The sequence below is a fragment of the Pseudophryne corroboree genome, chromosome 3, assembly GCF_028390025.1.
Source record: "Pseudophryne corroboree isolate aPseCor3 chromosome 3, aPseCor3.hap2, whole genome shotgun sequence".
Classification (NCBI taxonomy): domain Eukaryota; kingdom Metazoa; phylum Chordata; class Amphibia; order Anura; family Myobatrachidae; genus Pseudophryne; species Pseudophryne corroboree.
In genome coordinates, this window is record NC_086446.1 from 29,706,136 (window position 1) to 29,724,674 (window position 18,539).

The 18,539-nt window shown below is 47.0% G+C and overlaps 1 protein-coding gene across 7 annotated transcripts in view; it reads right to left on the minus strand.

Annotated features, from left to right (window-relative positions):
* Positions 1-2,411: 2,411 nt before the first annotated feature.
* The window catches only part of LOC135054587 (oocyte zinc finger protein XlCOF6-like), a 40,133-nt gene continuing 24,005 nt past the window's right edge, over positions 2,412-18,539 (minus strand). For 2 of the 7 annotated variants that reach the window (XM_063957748.1, XM_063957750.1), the window contains exon 5: positions 2,412-5,183. In XM_063957748.1, coding sequence (XP_063813818.1) covers positions 3,124-5,183 — 2,060 coding nt within the window. In that variant the 3' untranslated portion in view covers positions 2,412-3,123. The remainder of the gene's footprint in view (positions 5,184-18,539) is intronic. The other 5 variants (XM_063957753.1, XM_063957754.1, XM_063957751.1 and 2 more) reach the window with 4 other exon arrangements.

Sequence of the window (18,539 nt, forward strand, 5' to 3'; positions counted from 1 at the left end):
TGAGCTGACAGACGTCAGTAGAAGCTGTACATAGATAATCAGCAGCTTCCCAGATTTGATCAGCGAGAAGCATAAGGTGATCGTCACGTAAGGCAGACTTGAGTTCTGTTATCCATACCATTAACGCCTTAGTTACCCAAATGCCAACCAACCCAGGTCTAAGCAACACTCCTGCTGCTGTATACATGGACTTTAGCATAGCTTCTATTTTACGGTCCGACGGTCTTTAAGCGTAGTAGCAGTTGGTACTGGTATGGTTAATTTCTTTGTAAGTTTAGACATAGACGAATCCACCAATGGCGGATTCTCCCATGTAGCGGTCACAGACTCTGGAAACGGGTAACTAGACTTAAATCTGTGAGGTATAGAAAACCGTTTATCCGGATTCTTTCATGTTTCTAATAACATCTTATTAAGAGATTCCGAAACAGGAAAACACATTGGAGTTCTCTGTCTGTTTAGTAAAGACGACCTCATCATTTGTCAGCGGCTCCTCAGTTTCTGTAAACTTCAGAGACTGACGCACCGTTTTGATGAGATTATCAATGCCCGGGCTGTCAAAATCGTCACTATCTGACTGCTGGTCTACTTCGCCCTCCTCCCCGTCATCTTGCGCAAAGAGGTCTGGCATAGAATCGTCAGAATGCAACATAGCAGAAACTGGTAAATCATAAGACAAATGAAATTTATCCTTTCTCCCCAAAGTGGACTTGGACTTTTGGCAAGGCTGAGACCCCTCTGGTAGTTCTAGCGGTCTCACCCTAGACTCAGATCTTGCCGCTTCCCGCTCTTGTCGAGCGGCGGCCAATTCTGATTGCAATCCAGCCATAACCTGTGTTAGCATAGCCCATGGAGGGTCCGGGATGAAACCGGCTTTTTAACCTGAGCCGAACTTGTATTCGTAGCTGAATCCACAAAACATACTGTACATGTGGTAGATCCATCCGGTAACACATTCTTACAGACATGGCAGTGAAACTGCTTTTTTTGTTTTTGCTGGTGCCTTACTCATTATGCAGACAGACAACACAAAATACAAAGAAAGACACTTGCACGACTCAGTAAAATTGTACTAAGGTGTCTCTATTATATATATATATATATATATATATATATATATATATATATATATATATATATATATATATCTGGCCAAGTGCAGTGCACGCCAGTCTATATAAAATCTGACCCCAAATTCCCACTAACACCCCTGCGCCTTCTGTGGTGTAGATGTAGTACAGGAACGTCTGGAATCACAACAGGAAAAACAGCATGGTTAAAATGCACCCCCCCATGCTTACAGTATAAACAAAGTGCAGATTATAATTCCCAATCAGACATAATCAGTGCATTTACTGTTAAAAAAGGCTCAATAGCCTCTCTATCTAAAAACCCATGCAGCGTTCTGCTGCTGCTATGGGTACACTCTCCCCTTCTAATGTATTTGCTTCCTCCCCCCCCCGTACTCCGTGTACTCTATTACACGGAGCCGGGGATTACCTGCGGGGAGCTGCTGGAGGGAGCCGGGGAACGGTAGCGGGAGCCGGGGAGCGCGCTGCATAGAGCCGTCGGCGGCTATGCACAGTGAATGCGGGCAGCGTGGCACTATGAGCGGCGGGAGGCAGCACAGCGGTAACCAGGTAGCGGTGGCGGGCCATCACGCGGCGGTGTCCTGGAAGCGGCGGAGCGCTCGGCAATTCAACACAGAGTCCCCACACAGGGGGCGGCAGCGGGAGCTGACCGCCCCGTCCCCCAACATACCTGGACGCTTGTAGTGAGGGCTGCGACAGGGCTTCTTCTGCAAGCTCCGTCCAGCTTCTCCTGCAGGTAGTCCTGCACGTGGCTGTGAGGGAGCTCTTTTTAGAGAGGCCCGACACGCCAGTAGCTGCTTGTAAGCAGCTTCCACTATCCCGGACCCACGCCTATTGGAAGGAGGGAAGGGATGTGGAAAATGTTCAAAAGAAAAACAAAAATAAAAATATTCAAAAGTGTGGATAATCCACACAAGCCTTGTTGCTACAATGAGCACAGAAAAAACAGAGGTACTCTGGGATATGGAGGGGAGGAGAGTTCTAAATTTTAATTTATTCAGTGCCTTGTTCCTGCGGAAGTCGTCCATATCCCAAGAGTACTCCAGTGACCCCTAGTGGATGAAAAAGAAAACCTGATGGACAATTAGGGCAAGAGTCGTATTCACACAGACGGCCTATATTTTGTCTTCTGACCTTGTGTCAAACACAGTGCATATGTTCCGATGGCTAACGTGCGGAGACGCAGGTCAGAATTGTATGCAGGTGGTGTATTAGAGGTACTCACCTAGCCTTACATTTTTTAATTAAAATAATGACTTTTTCTACCCTGTTGAAAACGAAAAGCCATAATTTGTTCCACTGAATGCCAAGGTAACTTATTGTGGATTTCTAGGTGTATAGAAGAAGTCCTTAACCCCGGTAAAAAGTTGCACAGCCTTCCTTGCGGCTAAGTAAATCTGTCCCCACCTTTGATAAATTAATTTCTTGGATAATATGCTTTCTACTCCCAACACAAACATACAAACTTGTTGTGATGGAGAAAAGTGCGGAGAATAATTGTCATCTTTTGTATTTTTTATTTTTAAATGATAATGCATTTTATCTTTCATATTTTTGACTGAAATGTATAAAATGTAGACCCAACATAACAACGTGATCTATAATTACTGTGGAGAGTGGTGCTGATCTCTAATAGAAAAAAATAAAATACTATAAGATTCACCCCAGTAATCTATTCCAGTCTTACAATAATTACACAAATTCCAATTATCTGCAGGTGATACTGTGTGCCTGGAGTGGTACTACAACAGTCTTCTGTATCAGCTAATAGAAATTATTTTTTTCCCGTGTGAAATCTGGTGTACAACAAGATTCAATTATTTTGGAAAACATTTCTCACACTCAGAAAATGTAAAAAAAAAAGTTCTCTCACACATGAATTCTCTGGTGGTCAATAAGATTTGATTTCTGGGTAATACATTTCCCCACACAGAACATGGATATGGATTTTCACCTGTGACTTCTCTCATGTGTAACCAGATCTGATTTATTTGTAAAACATTTCCCACACTCAGAACATGGGAATTGCCTCTCACCTGTGAGTTCTCTCATGTTTAACAAGTTCTGATTTATGTATAAAATATTTCCCACATTCAGAGCATAGAAATGGTTTCTCACCCGTATGAATTTTCTGGTGGATATAAAGATTCGGTTTCTGTGAAAAACATTTTCCACACTCAGGGCATGGAAATGGTTTCTCACCTGTGTGACTTCTCTCATGTATAGTGAGCAGTGATTTAGATATAAAACGTTTCCCACACTCAGAACATGGAAACGGTTTCTCACCTGTGTGAGTTCTCTCATGTTTAACAAGTTCTGATTTATGTATAAAACATTTCCCACATTCAGAGCATAGAAATGGTTTCTCACCTGTGTGAATTTTCTGGTGGTTATAAAGATTCGGTTTCTGAGCAAAACATTTTCCACACTCAGGGCATGGAAATGGTTTTGCACCAGTGTGATGTTTCTGATGTCTAACAAGATGTGATTTATTCGTAAAACATTTCCCACACTCAGAACATGGAAACGGTTTCTCACCTGTGTGAGTTCTCTCATGTTCCATTACAGCTGTTTTATGCGCAAAACGTTTTCCACACTCCGAGCATGAAAACGGTTTCTCACCTGTGTGTATTCTCTGATGTGCAACTAGAGCTGATTTATGTCTAAAACAATGACCACACTCAGAGCATGAAAATGGTTTCTCACTTGTATCAAACTGTTGCTGTGCAATTTGATCTGAACTCTGCTCAAAACATTTCCCAGACAATGAAGATAAATTTGGCTTCTCACCTGTGTGAAGTTTTTGGTGGTAATCAAGAGATGATTTTTGTGTAAAACACTTCCCACACTCAGAACATGAAAATGGTTTCTCACCAGTGTGAATTCTCTGGTGGTTATCAAGATTTGATTTCTGAGTAAAGCATTTCCCACACTCAGAGCATGAAAATGGCCTCTCACCTGTGTGACGTCTCAGATGTGTAACAAGAGACGATTTCAGTGCAAAACATTTTCCACACTCAGAACATGGAAATGGTTTCTCACCTGTGCAAGTTCTTTCATGTTCAATTAGAGCGGTTTTGTGTGCAAAACTTCTCCCACTCTCCGAGCATGAAAATGGTTTCTCACCTGCGTGTATTCTCTGATGTGCAACTAGGGCTGATTTATGTCTAAAACAATAACCACACTCAGAACATGAAAATGGTTTCTCACCTGTGTGACTTCGCTGGTGGCTACTAAGATTTGATTTCTGAGAAAAACATTTCCCACACTCAGAACATGGAAATGGCCTCTCACCTGTGTGATGTCTCAGATGTGTAACAAGAGACAATTTCAGTGCAAAACATTTTCCACACTCAGAGCATGAAAATGGTCTCTCACCTGTGTGGCATCTCTCATGTCTAACAAGATGTGATTTCTGTGTAAAACATTTTCCACACTCAGAGCATGGAAATGGTTTTGCACCTGTGTGACATCTCTCATGTATAATGAGCTGTGATTTGTCTCTAAACCATTTCCCACAATTAGGACATGGAAATAGCTTTTCACCTGTATGAGTTTTCTGATGTGTAACAATTTGTGATTTCAGTGTAAAACATTTCCCACACTCAGAGCATGAAAATGGCTTCTCACCTGTGTGACTTCTCTGATGTGTAACAAGCTGTGATTTGTATTTAAAACATTTCCCACACTCAGAGCATGAAAATGGACTCTCACCTATGTGACATCTCTGATGTGTAACAAGAGCTGATTTCAGTGTAAAACATTTCCCACACTCGGAACATGGAAATGGACTTTCTCCTGCCCTAACTGGCTGCTGGGTAATAAGATTTGTGTTCTGTGTAAAACATTTGGCATCTTTAGAAGAGGGAAATATTTTATCTATTTTAAGAGCTGTATTTGATGTACCAGGAAAACATTCCGCATTATAAGAAAGATTTGATAATGCATCTGCACTGTGAGGTACTGGATGTATAATTGGAGTAATGACGTTTTCTCCCGTAGAATCTTGTTTGATGTCATTATCTTCTATTTCACAATCCGGAGATAAGATGAGATTTTCCTTTAAGATATTGCTGCTGTCACAGCAATCTGCTGGGAATAAAATAAATAAATAATGAATGACGACAAATAATATGTGATGAAAATAAGCATTATAGTAAAACTTACCTTTATTAGCTGTTTTTCTTCTTTAGGGTCCATAGTATCCACATGGAGAGAGAGACATTGGGGTGTAGGTGGTAGGATAGGACCAGGCACCAAACAGAGCTTTTAGAGCTCCCAGGATACTCCGGTCCTTCCCCCTCTACCCCACCCCCAGCCAAAGCTATTCCGTTTCATAAACAAGCCCAAGGCAGGAGCAGGATAGAAGGAAGACTGGTACACACAAGAAAACACTCTCACTCAATAGAGAAGGGAACTGGTGACCAAGAGAATAAACCCACAGAAACCAGGTGCGTCAGAGTGGGTGCCCTGTGGATCCTATGGACCTCAAAGAAAAAGAGTTAATAAAGGTAAGTTATACCATGATTCTTAATTTCTTCTTTAGGGTCCATAGTCTCCACTGGGAGAGACATTGGCAGTTGTTTAAGGGAGCGGATGCTCCTGAGCAGAAAGGAGAATCCAGCATCCAAAGGAAGCATCCTGAGAGGAAAAGGTATTAAAGGCTTAGAACCTAAGAAAAGTGTGGACAGAAGACCACGTGGCCACCTTCCACAGTTGTTCAGCAGACGCACCACGGCTGACCCACAGAGCGAGTAGAAATGTAGTAGTAGGGAGGTCAGCCTGTGAGATAGTCATGCAAAGCGATCTGGGCAGAGTCTGCTCGTTAGCTGGCCAGCCCCTCTAATGGATGCCATAGACAACAAAGAGGGAATCAGTTTTCCCAATGGAGTTGGTAAGATCCACGTAAATCCGAAGAGCACAGACCACATCCAAAGAGGCCTCCACCGCCGAGAGGTCCGTGGATTGGAAGGCCGGAACCACAATTTCTTCGTTAAGGTGGAAACAGGACACCACCTTGGGGAGGTAGCCAGGTCAGGTTCAAAGGGCAGCTCTCTCCTGATGAAAGATCAGAAAGATAGTGCCCCTAAATTTGACACCCTTCAGACAGATGCAATAGCAGAAGAGGGTTTTTACCGTCAACCATTTGAAGTCCACTGAGTCCAGAGGTTCAAATGCGGTCTCCTGAAGGGCCAGGAGAACTCTTGACAAATCCCACGGAGCCACTGGAGGGACAAAGGGAGGTTGAATATGAAGGACACCTTGCACCTTGAAGAAAGGTGCGAACATCAGGCAGTGGCATAAGTCTTCACTGGAACCAGGCTGAAGGAGCAGAGAAGTGCACTTTTAGAGATGCCATGCGGAGTCTGAGATCCAATCCAGCTTGGAGAAAGGCAAGGATCCAAGAAACTCAAAAAACCAGAGGGTCATAGTGTCTAGCAGCACACCACTGGAAGTAGGTATGCCACACATGGTAATAGATAAAGGCTGAGGCCGGTTTCCGTGCCCTGAGCATGGTTTGAATCACAGAGCAGGAGAAACCTTTGGATCTTAGGAGGGATGACTCATGAGCCACACCGTCATCGACAGGGACCTTGAGACAACAGGTCTGGTTGTAGAGGAAGTGGAAAGGGAGCATTTATGGAGAGACTCTGCAGATCAGTGAACCAATGGCACCTGGGCCAGGCCAGAGCTAACAACAGCACGGTGCCACCTTCCTGCTTGAATTTGTGAAGAACTCTGGGAAGGAGAGAGATCGGAGGGAAGTGGTACGCCAGATGGAAGATCCACATCACTGCCCAGGCACTAATAAAGGCAGCATCAGGGTCTCTTGTTCTGGACCCATACACTGGACCCTTGTGGATGTGTTGTGAGGCCATGAGGTCTATGGGCCTAATTCAGACCTGATCCCTCGCTAGCATTTTTTTGCACCGATGCGATCAGGTCAGAACTGCGCATGCGTATGCACCGCAATGCGCATGCGTCGCAGAGGTACAAAGCAATTTGTTGCTCTGCGATGGGTTTGTGCGAAGAATCCATTCGCACAGGCGATCGCAAGGAGATTGACAGAAAGAGGGTGTTTGTGGGTGGCAACTGACTGTTTTCAGGCAGTGGTTGGAGAAACGCAGGCGTGCCTTAGCATTCGCAGGGTGAGATCCTGACTTGAATTCCAGCCCTGGACAGGCAGAAGTGATCGCAGCGGCTAAGTCCTGGGCTGCGCAGGGACTGCACAAGATCTGTTCGCACAGCTCTGCTACACATGCGTTTGCACACTTGCAAAGCTAAAATATACTCCCCTATGGGCAGCAACTATGCGAACGCAGGACTGCAAAAAACCCTAGTGAAGGATCAGTTCTGAATTAGGCCCTATGTACGGTAGGCCCCATTTGTCCACCAGGAGCTGGTGTGTACATTGTGATGGCTGAGAAAGTCCGCCTCTCAGTTGAGGATCCCCTGGATGAACACCGTGAGATGACAGGGAGATGATGAGATGATGTTCGGCCCATCTGAGAATGTGCGCTACTTCCAGCATCACCAACAGCCTACGAGTGCCTCCCTGATTATTAAGGTAGGCCACTGCAGTGGCGTTGTCAGACTGGATTTGGATTAGCCTGCCCCAGAGAATGTCCTGTGTCAGAGTGAGCGCTCTGCAGACAGCTCTCAAGCAACTCTCGGGAGTCCAACGGCCCTGAAAACAGTGTTGGCCAGTCACTGTGCCCCAGCCACGGAGACTGGCATCCGTGGTAAGGAGTACCCAATCCAGAAGAGGCGACCCTTGTCCAAGTGGTATGTTTGTAGCCACCGGGATAGGGACAGGCAAACTTCCGGAAAGAAGACCATTGTATGGGGCCTGATCCGATGATGCTGCCCATTCCACCTGGACAGGATTAGGTGTTGAAAGGGTGGAATTGGGCATACTCCACCATGCTGAAGGTGGATACCATGGACCCCAATACTTGCATTGCTGAGTGGATTGACACTTGGCGACTGTGAAGTAACTTGCGTACTCGTAGTTGTAGTGCGGAAATTTTGTCAGCTGGAAGGAAAATTCACTGTACCTGGGAATCCAGGAGAGCTCCCAGATGTACCATCTTTTCAGAAGGAGACAGGGAGAACTTTTTCCAGTTGATGAGCCAGCTATGTGGTCAGCTAAACATGGCGGTGAAGGACCTACGGAGAGTGTGCTAGAATCAGCAGGTAGTCTAGGTATGGGAGTATTCTGACCCCCTGATGACGAAGCTGGCCCACCATAACAGCCATGATATTGGTAAAGGACCCGAGGAGCTGTAGAAAGACCAGTAGGCAGCGGCTGAAATTGGAAATGTTGTTGGGAGAACAGCAAACAGGAGAAATCGTTGATGAGAGGGTGCTATAGAAACATGCAGCTAAGCATCCTGAATGTCAAGTGACACCATAAAGTCCGTAGGCTCCACTGCTAGGACAATGGAGCGGAGGCTTCCCATACAAAACCTGGGCACTCGGATAAACTTGTTCAGTGACTTGAGAGTAATGAAAGGTCAATGAGACCCGTTGGGTTTCTGAACCAAGAAAAGGGTATAGTAAAAACCCATCCCCCGCTGTGTCGAAGGAACAGGGATTACTACCCCTGATTGCAGCAGAGACTGAATGGCCTTCTGGAAGGCCAGGGCCTTGACCGGCCTGTTTAAAAGAACTGCTGGGGGGGGGGGATGTCTCAGGAATGAGAAAGTGTACCCGTGGGAGACCACATCGTGCACCCAGGCGTCTGGTGGACTGACTGTGTGAACTGAAGAAGTCGGTCTCCCACCTGGGAATACCCCAGGAGGAGAGTCACCCTGTCAGGCTGAGGGCTCAACTTCAGGACTTGGTATCTGGACATCTGGTAGTCCAAGCCTGTTTAGCCCGGGGTTTGGAGGCCTTTGTGGAAGTCGACTGCTGAGTGGACTGTCCTTTAACTTTGCCTTGGGTGGCGAAATGACCGAAAGGAAGATGTCCGAGGCTTTGGGGTAAAAGCTAAGTGCCGGAAAGCAGTTTTAGAGGCTGCCAGAGTAGCCACTATTTTGTCCAAATATGCGCCAAACAGGATCTCCCCAATCCAAGGCAGTGATTCGAGGGCCTTCTTGAAATCCGTGTCAGCTTTCCAAGAGCGTAGCCAGATAATTCTGCGTGCTACAACCGAAGTAGCAGACACCATGGAAGCTAGGAGTCCAGTATCCAAAACTGCTTCACCTAAGTAGGAGGCTGCTTCCCTAATATGAGAGATGTGAGACAGCTGTACCCTGGTAACATCAGAGGGAAGGCTTTCCTCTAGAGCCTTTGCCCAGCTCTCAATAGCCTTTGCCACCCAGGTAGCGGCCATAACCGGTCGTGTAATAGCTCCTGTAAGAGAATAGACAGATTTTTAAAAAGCTTAAATTTTTCTATTCATAGTCTCCTTCAGGGACGATGCAGTCGGGATAGGAAGGGTAGAGCTTTTAACCAGGGGCGCCACGTGGGAATCCGCCATAGGGGAAACCTCCCACTTGGCATAATCACCAGTGCAGGTGCATCCAAGGTAGAATGACGCTCCTCCTCACCTGAGGGGGTCTCAGGGAGAGAGGTCGGTCTCACCTGCCTCCCCAGATGGTACGTCATAATCTGAAAGCTGCGTAGACTGTGAGGATGGTACCACACATCTCTGTGCTTTGCTGGCTAAAGGTCTATCACCCTGTAACATCTGCTGAAAAGCGACAGAAGATTGGTCCAGATTCTGGACTGAGTTAGAGAGAACATCCACCCAGGGAGGGGGCATAGAGGGGACTGGTAAAGCAGGGTTTAACTGCTGTGGAAACTCATAGGGGGAGGCACAGTGGGAGCTGCTAAGTGGTCCGCTATCTGCAACAAAACCTGTGAAAACGAAGACACCAATGGGGATCCAGCCCCCAGCCCCAGTTTTTAAATGCGCCGGTGGACTAGTGGGTTCCCGGACAAACCAGCAGCCCACATCAACCCCTCCGGTCCATCTCGAAGACCGGAGGTTAGACTGCATAAAAGATGCGGGTTCCCATGCTCCGGTTGCAGTCTGCGATGTCCCTGGGTAGCCAGCTAGCAGAGCTCCCAGGTGCCCGCCGGAATCACCAGACCAGTTGCTGGTGTTGCAGCACCAGCGGGGAGTTGAAGGAACAGCAGCACTGACATCCTTAGGACTGCCTAGCGCTGCTTGCTCAATTGAAGTAAAATAAAAATAAATTAAAACATAAAAGCAGCCGCACTATTAAAGGTGCATCTGGCTCCTGCTGGCACCAAAACAAAACCGAATAGCCTGGGCTGGGGGCGGGGTATGGGGGATAAGGACTAGAGCATCCTGTGAGCTCTTAAATCTTTAACTGTTTGGTGCCCGGTCCTATCCAACACCTACTATCCAATGTCTTCCCTGTGGAGATTATGGACCCTGAAGAGGAAATAAAGCTATTAAATGTGATGTAAAATATTAGATCATTAAATTTAGGAGAATACTTTTTTCACTTTGTGGATATTGAACATGGTAGATCACTGAACTCATAGAACCATTTCTCGTTAAATGTTCAATTTATCAGAACTGCCATCAAACATAAAATGACCAGCCGACCACAAGATGTACCATTTCGGCAGGCGGCTGGAAAGTCCAGAGATTGTAATAGACTCAATGTTACTCATAATGAATAAAGGACGAGCATTTCTGTGTTGTAGGCAGAACCCCACTTGGGCATTGGAGTCTCTGTAATAGTGTTACCTTCAGTAGTCAGCATTTTTTTTGCTAATAAATCACTCATATTCTAGAATGATATTTTGGATTTTGTGGCGGGGGCTCCAGCTGGTCTTCAAGGTCTACTGACCATGGACCATCCACATCCTGGACATCTCATCTACAAAGAGTGGCCACCTAACTTTATTTATAGAAGTCTTCAGGGACAGTTCAGTGTTTAGGACTAAAGGTCTCGGCCTACGAGAGGGAGACAGGTTGTCTCTGATCAGTAGAGACAAGATAAAAAGATACTGAGGAACTTCTTATATGGACTCCCTTCATCGATAGCAGCAGAGGAAGACAGGCGACTGAATTGGGCATATGCCGGCAGGTCCTAGGTGACCTTATTTCTTGACGGATTCAAGTTCTACGTTTTTCATTATGGCACGGTTTAGAAGTGGAATAGATATAGATAATTCCAGGCCTGTATCACAATGAGGTCGTGTACTTCTTTTTTGGATATTCCCAAAAAGGACACCAGACAGTATAATGATGAGTTTATTGGAGAGAACACCGTTAAATTGACAAAACAATGTCCTAGACCATAGGTTCTCAAACTTGGTCCTCAGTACCCCAAACAGTCAATGCTTTCCAAGTAATCCAGCAGGTGCGCAGGTGTATTTATTACTCACTGACACATTTTAAAAGGTCCACAGGTGGAGCTAATTATTTCACTTGTGATTCTGTGAGGAGACCAACAAAACATGCACTGAGTTTGAGAACCTGTGTCCTAGACCATCCAAAAAAACCAAAACACGAGACATTTAAAATGCCTGAGGTTCATAACGTTAGTAAAAAGATTGGTCGTCGTCAAAAACCGGCACACACTATGCCAATTCACAATGTGCAAAGACTGGCTAAACCGTCAAGAAGGAATTACAGAATTTATTGCACAAATTAGGAACTTCTACACCCTACACAGGAAATATCTCCAACGGTTACTCCAAGTTATTTTCCTCAAGCTCAGGCAAATAACCTTTCTGCCTTCCTTCCATGGCACGGGTCAGCCCTTATCCAGTATGTTGATTCCTTTTGTTGCTCGTACCCATTTGAAAGTTCGCTTCGCCGTGCCAGACGACAGACTGGGACAGAACTGGACCGGAGGTCAGGAACTGTAACAGGGAGCGGACACTAGGATGGCAGGGACCAAGAACGAAGCAAAGGGAAGGCAGGAACCAGGAGCGGGACACAGGCAGAGCACTGGGAAGTACTAAGGCTGAACATTGGAGTATAATAAATGATCCCTTACTCTGGCACAGGAATGTCCCCAGGAACTACCTTAAATAGATGGAACTCAAATTTGGCACCAATGTGACGTCACATTTTAAGCACGCCTGTTCCTTTAAATTTTAAACTTCATTACTTCATCTAAAGGAAGTGTTTCTCCTTATTACATTCATTTGTGTATATGTATTTAAACTACTCTCAGTCAACAAATGTCTAGCGCACACAACTAGAACATATTTTTTTTTATAGCCCAGGGTAACATACTGGCTGACGAGGCTGCTAAACAAGCTGCCACTCTCCCTTGATAACGCGTTCATTCACTTTTTGTGAGGGACCTGTCTATAGTGGCCAGACTCGGGAATCTGATGAAGGAGCAGATGCTTTGCAGTTTGGATGGGGAAGCCACAACTCAAAGTTCAGACCCCAGAAGGAACCGCCGTGCAGCTAGAGGCAGTGTGTCCTGGAGGTATAGTCTATCGGGGGGAGAAAGGAAAGTGCTAACAGATGTGTGCCGTATGGGACAGACGCTGAGTAGGCCCTGATAATGCAGTCATGAGGAGGTCCAGACTTTGCACATTCACTGATGATTGTGCAGAAAGTTGTTATTGTGCATATACAAGCAGCTTATGGTATCTGTGCAGCTAAAGAGATGATAGTCACACACGGGAACCAGGGGTCACCTTACCAGGTACAGCAGTGTATCCCTTTTGTCCTGTAGACTCCAAGAGTGCGGCGCTACAGCACCTAGCACTCACCCATACATGGTTAGGGTCTGCTCCTGGCGGTTAACATGGCCTCGGATCCTGGGTGCTGCCATACTGGTGTGATGTCATCCAGCCGCCTGACCAGTCAGAATACAACAGGCCTTGGTCATGTGACTGAAGGGACCCTTCACCACTGAAGGCACCTTAATTAAAGCAGAAAGTCCTGGAAGTGGGTTCGGTATGTAATCCAGACGGTCGGGATGCCGGCGGTCACATGACCGCCAGTGGCATCCCGACATCGGGCGGGTTAAGCATTTTAACCCTACCCACCCTGTGGACACTATGGACTACGAAGAAAATAGGATTTTAATTGCCTACCGGTAAATCTTTTTCTCGCAGTCCGTAGAGGATGCTGGGGTTCCATTTAGTACCATGGGGTATAGATGGGTCCCTTGGGAGCCATGGGCACTTTAAGAGTTTAATAGTGTGGGTTGGCTCCTCCCTCTATGCCCCTCCTACCAGACTCAGTCTAGGAACTGTGCCAGAGGAGACGGACATACTTTGAGAGAAGGAAATACACAGATAGTTATGAGATTCACACCAGCTCACACATAACAAAAGGAAAGCCAAGCTAACCAACTTGGAACGATTCAGCAACGGCTGAACCAACAATACTTAACCAAGTAACAAGGCAGTACTAAACCAAGTAACAATGCAGGAAAACGAAGCACTGGGCAGGCGCCCAGCATCCTTTACGGACTACGAGAAAAGTATTTACCGGTAGGTAATTACAAACCTATTTTCTCTTACGTCCAAGAGGATGCTGGGGTCCACATTAGTACCATGGGGATGTACCAAAGCTCCCAGTACGGGAGGGAGAGCGCGGAGGCTCCTGCAGAACAGATTGACCAAACTTTAGGTCCTCAGAGGCCACAGTATCGAACTTGTAGAACTTGGCAAACGTGTTCGACCCTGACCAAGTAGCTACTCAGCAAAGCTGTAAAGCCGAGACACCCCAGGCAGCCACCCAGGAAGAACCCACTTTACGTGTAGAGTGGGCCATAACAGAATTCGGACACGGCAAGCCTGCCGTAGAGTAAGCATACTGGATAGTAAACCTGATCCAACGAGAAATCGTCTGCCTAGAAGCAGGACACCCAACCTTGCTGGGAGTATACAGGACAAACAGAGAATCTGATGTCCTGTGATGAGAAGTTCTCTTCACGTAAATCTTCAAAGCCCTCACAACATCCGAGGACTTTGAGGTAATTGAGGTGTCAGTAGCCACTGGCACCACAATAGGTTGGTTGATATGAAAAGCTGACACTACCTTCGGAAGAAATTGCTGATGCGTTCTAGGTTCAGCCCTATCTTCATGGAAAATCAAGTAGGGCTCTTGTAAGACAAGGCCCCCAATTCTGACACACGCCTAACAGATGCCAATGCCAACAGTGTGACAGACTTCCAAGTGAGAAACTTGAATTCTACCTCCTGTAAAAGCTCGAACCAATCCGATTGCAGGAACTGTAGCACCACATTAAGATCCCACAGTGCCGTAGGTGGCACAAACGGTGGTTGGATGTGCAGAACGCCTATCAATAAAGTCTGAACCTCTGGGAGAGCAGCCAATTGTTTCTGGAAAAAAATGGACAAGGCCGAAATCTGGACTTTTATAGAGCCCAAGCGTAGGCCCACATCCACACCTGCTTGCAGAAAGAGGAGAAACCGTCCCAGTTGAAACTCCACCGTAGGAAACTTCTTTGACTCACACCAAGACACATACTTTTTCCAAATCTGATGGTAATGTTTAGACGCTACTCCCTTCCTAGCCTGTATCAGGGTAGGAATTACCTTTTTCGGAATACCCCTCCGAGCTAAAATCAGGCATTCAACCTCCATGCCGTCAAACGTAGCCACGGTAGGTCTTGATAAGCAAACGGCCCCTTTTGCAGAAGGTCCTCGCGAAGAGGAAGAGGCCTTGGATCCTCCAGCAGTAATTCCAGAAGATCTGCGTACCAAGCCCTCCTTGGCCAGACCGGAGCAATGAGGATCGCCTGAACCCTTGTTCTTTTTATTAGTTTGAGAACCTTTGGGATTAGTGGAAGTGGAGGGAACACATACACTGACTTGAACACCCACGGAGTTACCAGGGCATCCACTGCCACTGCCTGTGGATCTCTCAACCTGGAACAGTACCTCCGAAGCTTCTTGTTGAGGCGGGAGGCCATCATGTCTATTTGAGGTACACCCCAACGACTTGTGACCTCCTCGAACACCTGCGGATGGAGGCCCCATTCTCCCGGATGGAGATCGTGTCTGCTGAGGAAGTCCGCTTCCCAGTTGTCCACTCCCGGAATGAAGATTGCCGACAGCGCAAACACGTGCTTTTCTGCCCAGAGGAGGATTCTTGTAACCTCTGACATTGCGGATCTGCTCTTCGTTCCGCCCTGTCACTTTATGTAGGACACCGTTGTTACATTGTCCAACTGGACCTGAATTGCCTGATCTTGTAGAAGATGCACCGCATGTAGGAGGCCGTTGTACATGGCTCTTAGTTCCAGAATGTTTATCGGAAGGATGGATTCCAGACTTGACCACTTTCCTTGGAAGTTTTCCCCTTGGGTGACTCCTCCCCAACCTCTGAGACTTGCATCCGTGGTTAGAAGGATCCAATTCTGAATCCTGAACCGTCTGCCCTCGAGAAGGTGAGAGGTTTGCAGCCACCAGAGGAGTGAAATTCTGGCGTATCTGCTGGTGCATGTGAAGATGAGTTCCCGACCATTTGTCCAGGAGATCCAGTTGGAAGGATCGTGCATGAAATCTTCCGTACTGTAGAGCCTCGTAGGAGGCAACCATCTTCCCCAGAAGGTGAATGCACTGATGAACCGATACCCGGGCAGGTTTCAGGACATCCCGGACCATCGATTGGATCACCAACGCTTTCTCCAACGGCAGAAACACTTTCTGTACTTCCGTATCGAGGATCATCCCCAGGAAGGGCAGTCTCCTTGTCAGTTTCAAATGTGATTTTGGAAGGTTCAGGATCCACCCGTGATCCTGGAGTAGTCGAGTTGAGAGAGCAATGCTCTGTAACAGCTTCTCCCTTGAAGAAGCCTTTATCAGCAGATCATCCAGATATGGAATAATGTTCACTCCCTGCTTGCGGAGGAGTAGGATCATCTCTGCCATGACCTTGGTGTACACCCTCGGTGCTGCGGAGAGGCCAAAAGGCAGCGCCTGGGACTGATAGTGACAGTCCAACAACGCAAATTGGAGATAAGCCTGGTGTGGCGGCCAAATTGGAATGTGGAGGTACGCATCCTTGATGTCCAGGGATACCAGAAACTCCCTCCTCCAGACTGGAGATCACCGCTCTCAGAGACTCCATTTTGAGCTTGAATTCCCTCAGATAAGGGTTTAACGACTTCAGTTTCAAAATCGGTCAGACCGAAACATCCGGTTTCGGTACCACAAACAGGTTTGAATAGTAACCCCTGTTTTCCAGATGAAGTGGAACTGGAACAATGACAGCCGACCTTTCCAATTTTTGAATGGCTTCCTGTAGGATAGCCCTTTCTGCCTGCAAAGTTGGCAAGCCTGATTTGAAGAATCTGTGAGTTGGGAGCTCTTGAAACTCCAGTCTGTACCCCTAGGACACAATATCCTGTACCCAGGGATCCAGGTCGGATGACACCCAGACGTGACTGAAACGTCTGAGTCTTGCTCCCACCTGTACGTCCTCCAGACTGCGAGGTCGACTATCAGGCTGAGGATTTTGAGGAAACAGAAGCAGGCTTCTGGTCCCGGGAACCTGCGGGTGCAGGCAGGTTTTTTTAATTTTGCCAGACCACCTCTGAAAAAAGTGGCAGGAGGCTTGGACTTTTTAGCATTCGCGATCCGAGAGGGCTGCATTGTGGACGTAAAAAAAGGTTTCTTCGTTGTCTGAGTGGCTGAGGGAAGAAAGGTTGACTTACTAGTGGTTGCCTTGGAGATCCAAACAGCCAATGCTTCCCCAAATAGAGCCTGACCTGTGAAGGGTAGGTTCTCCATACTTCTCCTGGATTCCGCGTCAGCCGACCATCGGCGCAGCCAGAGTCCCCTGCGTGCAGAGACAGCCATGGAAGACATCCTTGCATTCAGATGACCCAGGTCCTTCATGGCCTCCACCATGAAACCACAGAATCCTGTATGTTACGTAAAAACAATTCAATGTCACTTCTATCCATAGAATCAAAATTCCTCTAGTAATGTGCCTGACCACCTTACTATGGCCTTAGAAATCCATGCACAGGCAATAGTGGGCGTTAGCGCCATGCCAGAAGCAGTGTATATGGATTTGAGCGTAGTCTCAATCTTGCGGTCTGCCGGCTCTTGAAAGCGGTAGACCCAGGGACAGGTAACATCACCTTTTTAGACAGTCTAGATACAGAAGCGTCTACTATAGGTGGGATTTCCCACTTTTCCCTATCATCCTCAGGGAAAGGAAAGGCAACGAGAACCCTTTTCGGGATCTGGAATTTTTTCTCTAGGTTTTCCCAGGATTTCTCAAATAATGCGTTTAATTCTTTAGACCAGGCTTGTCCAAACTGCGGCCCTCCAGCTGTTGTGAAACTACATATCCCAGCATGCCCTGACAGTTTTGCTGTCAGAGAATGCTAAAGCTGTGTCAGTGCATGCTGGGATGTGTAGTTTCTCAACAGCTGGAGGGCCGCAGTTTGGACATGCCTGCTTTAGATGCAGGGAAGGTCAGGGAGGATTTTTTATTGTTTGTAAAGTAAGCCTCCTCAACCTGCTCAGGTGGTTTGTCAGTAATGTGTAACACATCCCTAATGGCCTCAATCATGAGCTGCACCCCCTTTGCAAGGGAAGCTTCACCCCCCCCGCATATCCACATCACCGTCTGCCGTGTCAGAGTCGGTATCCGTGTCGACCTGCATAATCTGGGCAAGCACACGTTTCTTAGGGTATATACTAGGGGACTTTGAGGTAGAGGGGACAGAACCAGACAAAACCTCCATAGATTTCTGTAACACCGGTGTTTCAGTCTCAGTATGCGCTATCCTAGTAGAAATCTGGGATATCATGCCCTTAATAGAAGCAACCCACTGGGGTTCGGAAGGTGGAGATGTAACACTACATTCTTGAGTACATGGAATGGATTCCTCTGGTGAAGATACATACTCTGCAGCACAAGAGACAGAGTCGCTGGACATAGTAATGCGAGATTTGCATACATACACACACTGGAAAATGTCAGACACAGTTTCCTCCAAGTACCTTCAGAGAGACACAGAGTTAATGGAGCCAGCACACACACAGCGCCCCAGAGACAGTTATAGAATAAATGTCTGGCGCTGACTGTGTACCCTTAATAGACTACACAGTTATAAATACACTCTCCGCCCCCCCCCCCCCCCCCCCTTCTGTCTATAACCCCCTGGTACCGCACAGGATGACTGGAGTTATGTGGAGGGTCAGCGCTCCCTGTCAGCGTCTGTGTGTGATGTTCTGCAGAGAGAAAATTGTGCTGGAGAGCTGCTGGATCCACTCTGAGAAGCTCCGCCCCCCGAAAATGGCACGTCTTCCCGCACTTTACATTCTTTATACTGGCCTGAGGTATCATTTCAAGCAGCAGTGCAGTGACCCTGATAGATGCAGTGACCAGTGTAAGGGTATTGCGCTGGCCCAAGGCGCCCCTCACAGCGCCGCATATCTGTACTGCTGAGCCTCCGGAGCGCAGCTTCAGTACTGCGCTCCCAAACTGTTGCCACCATT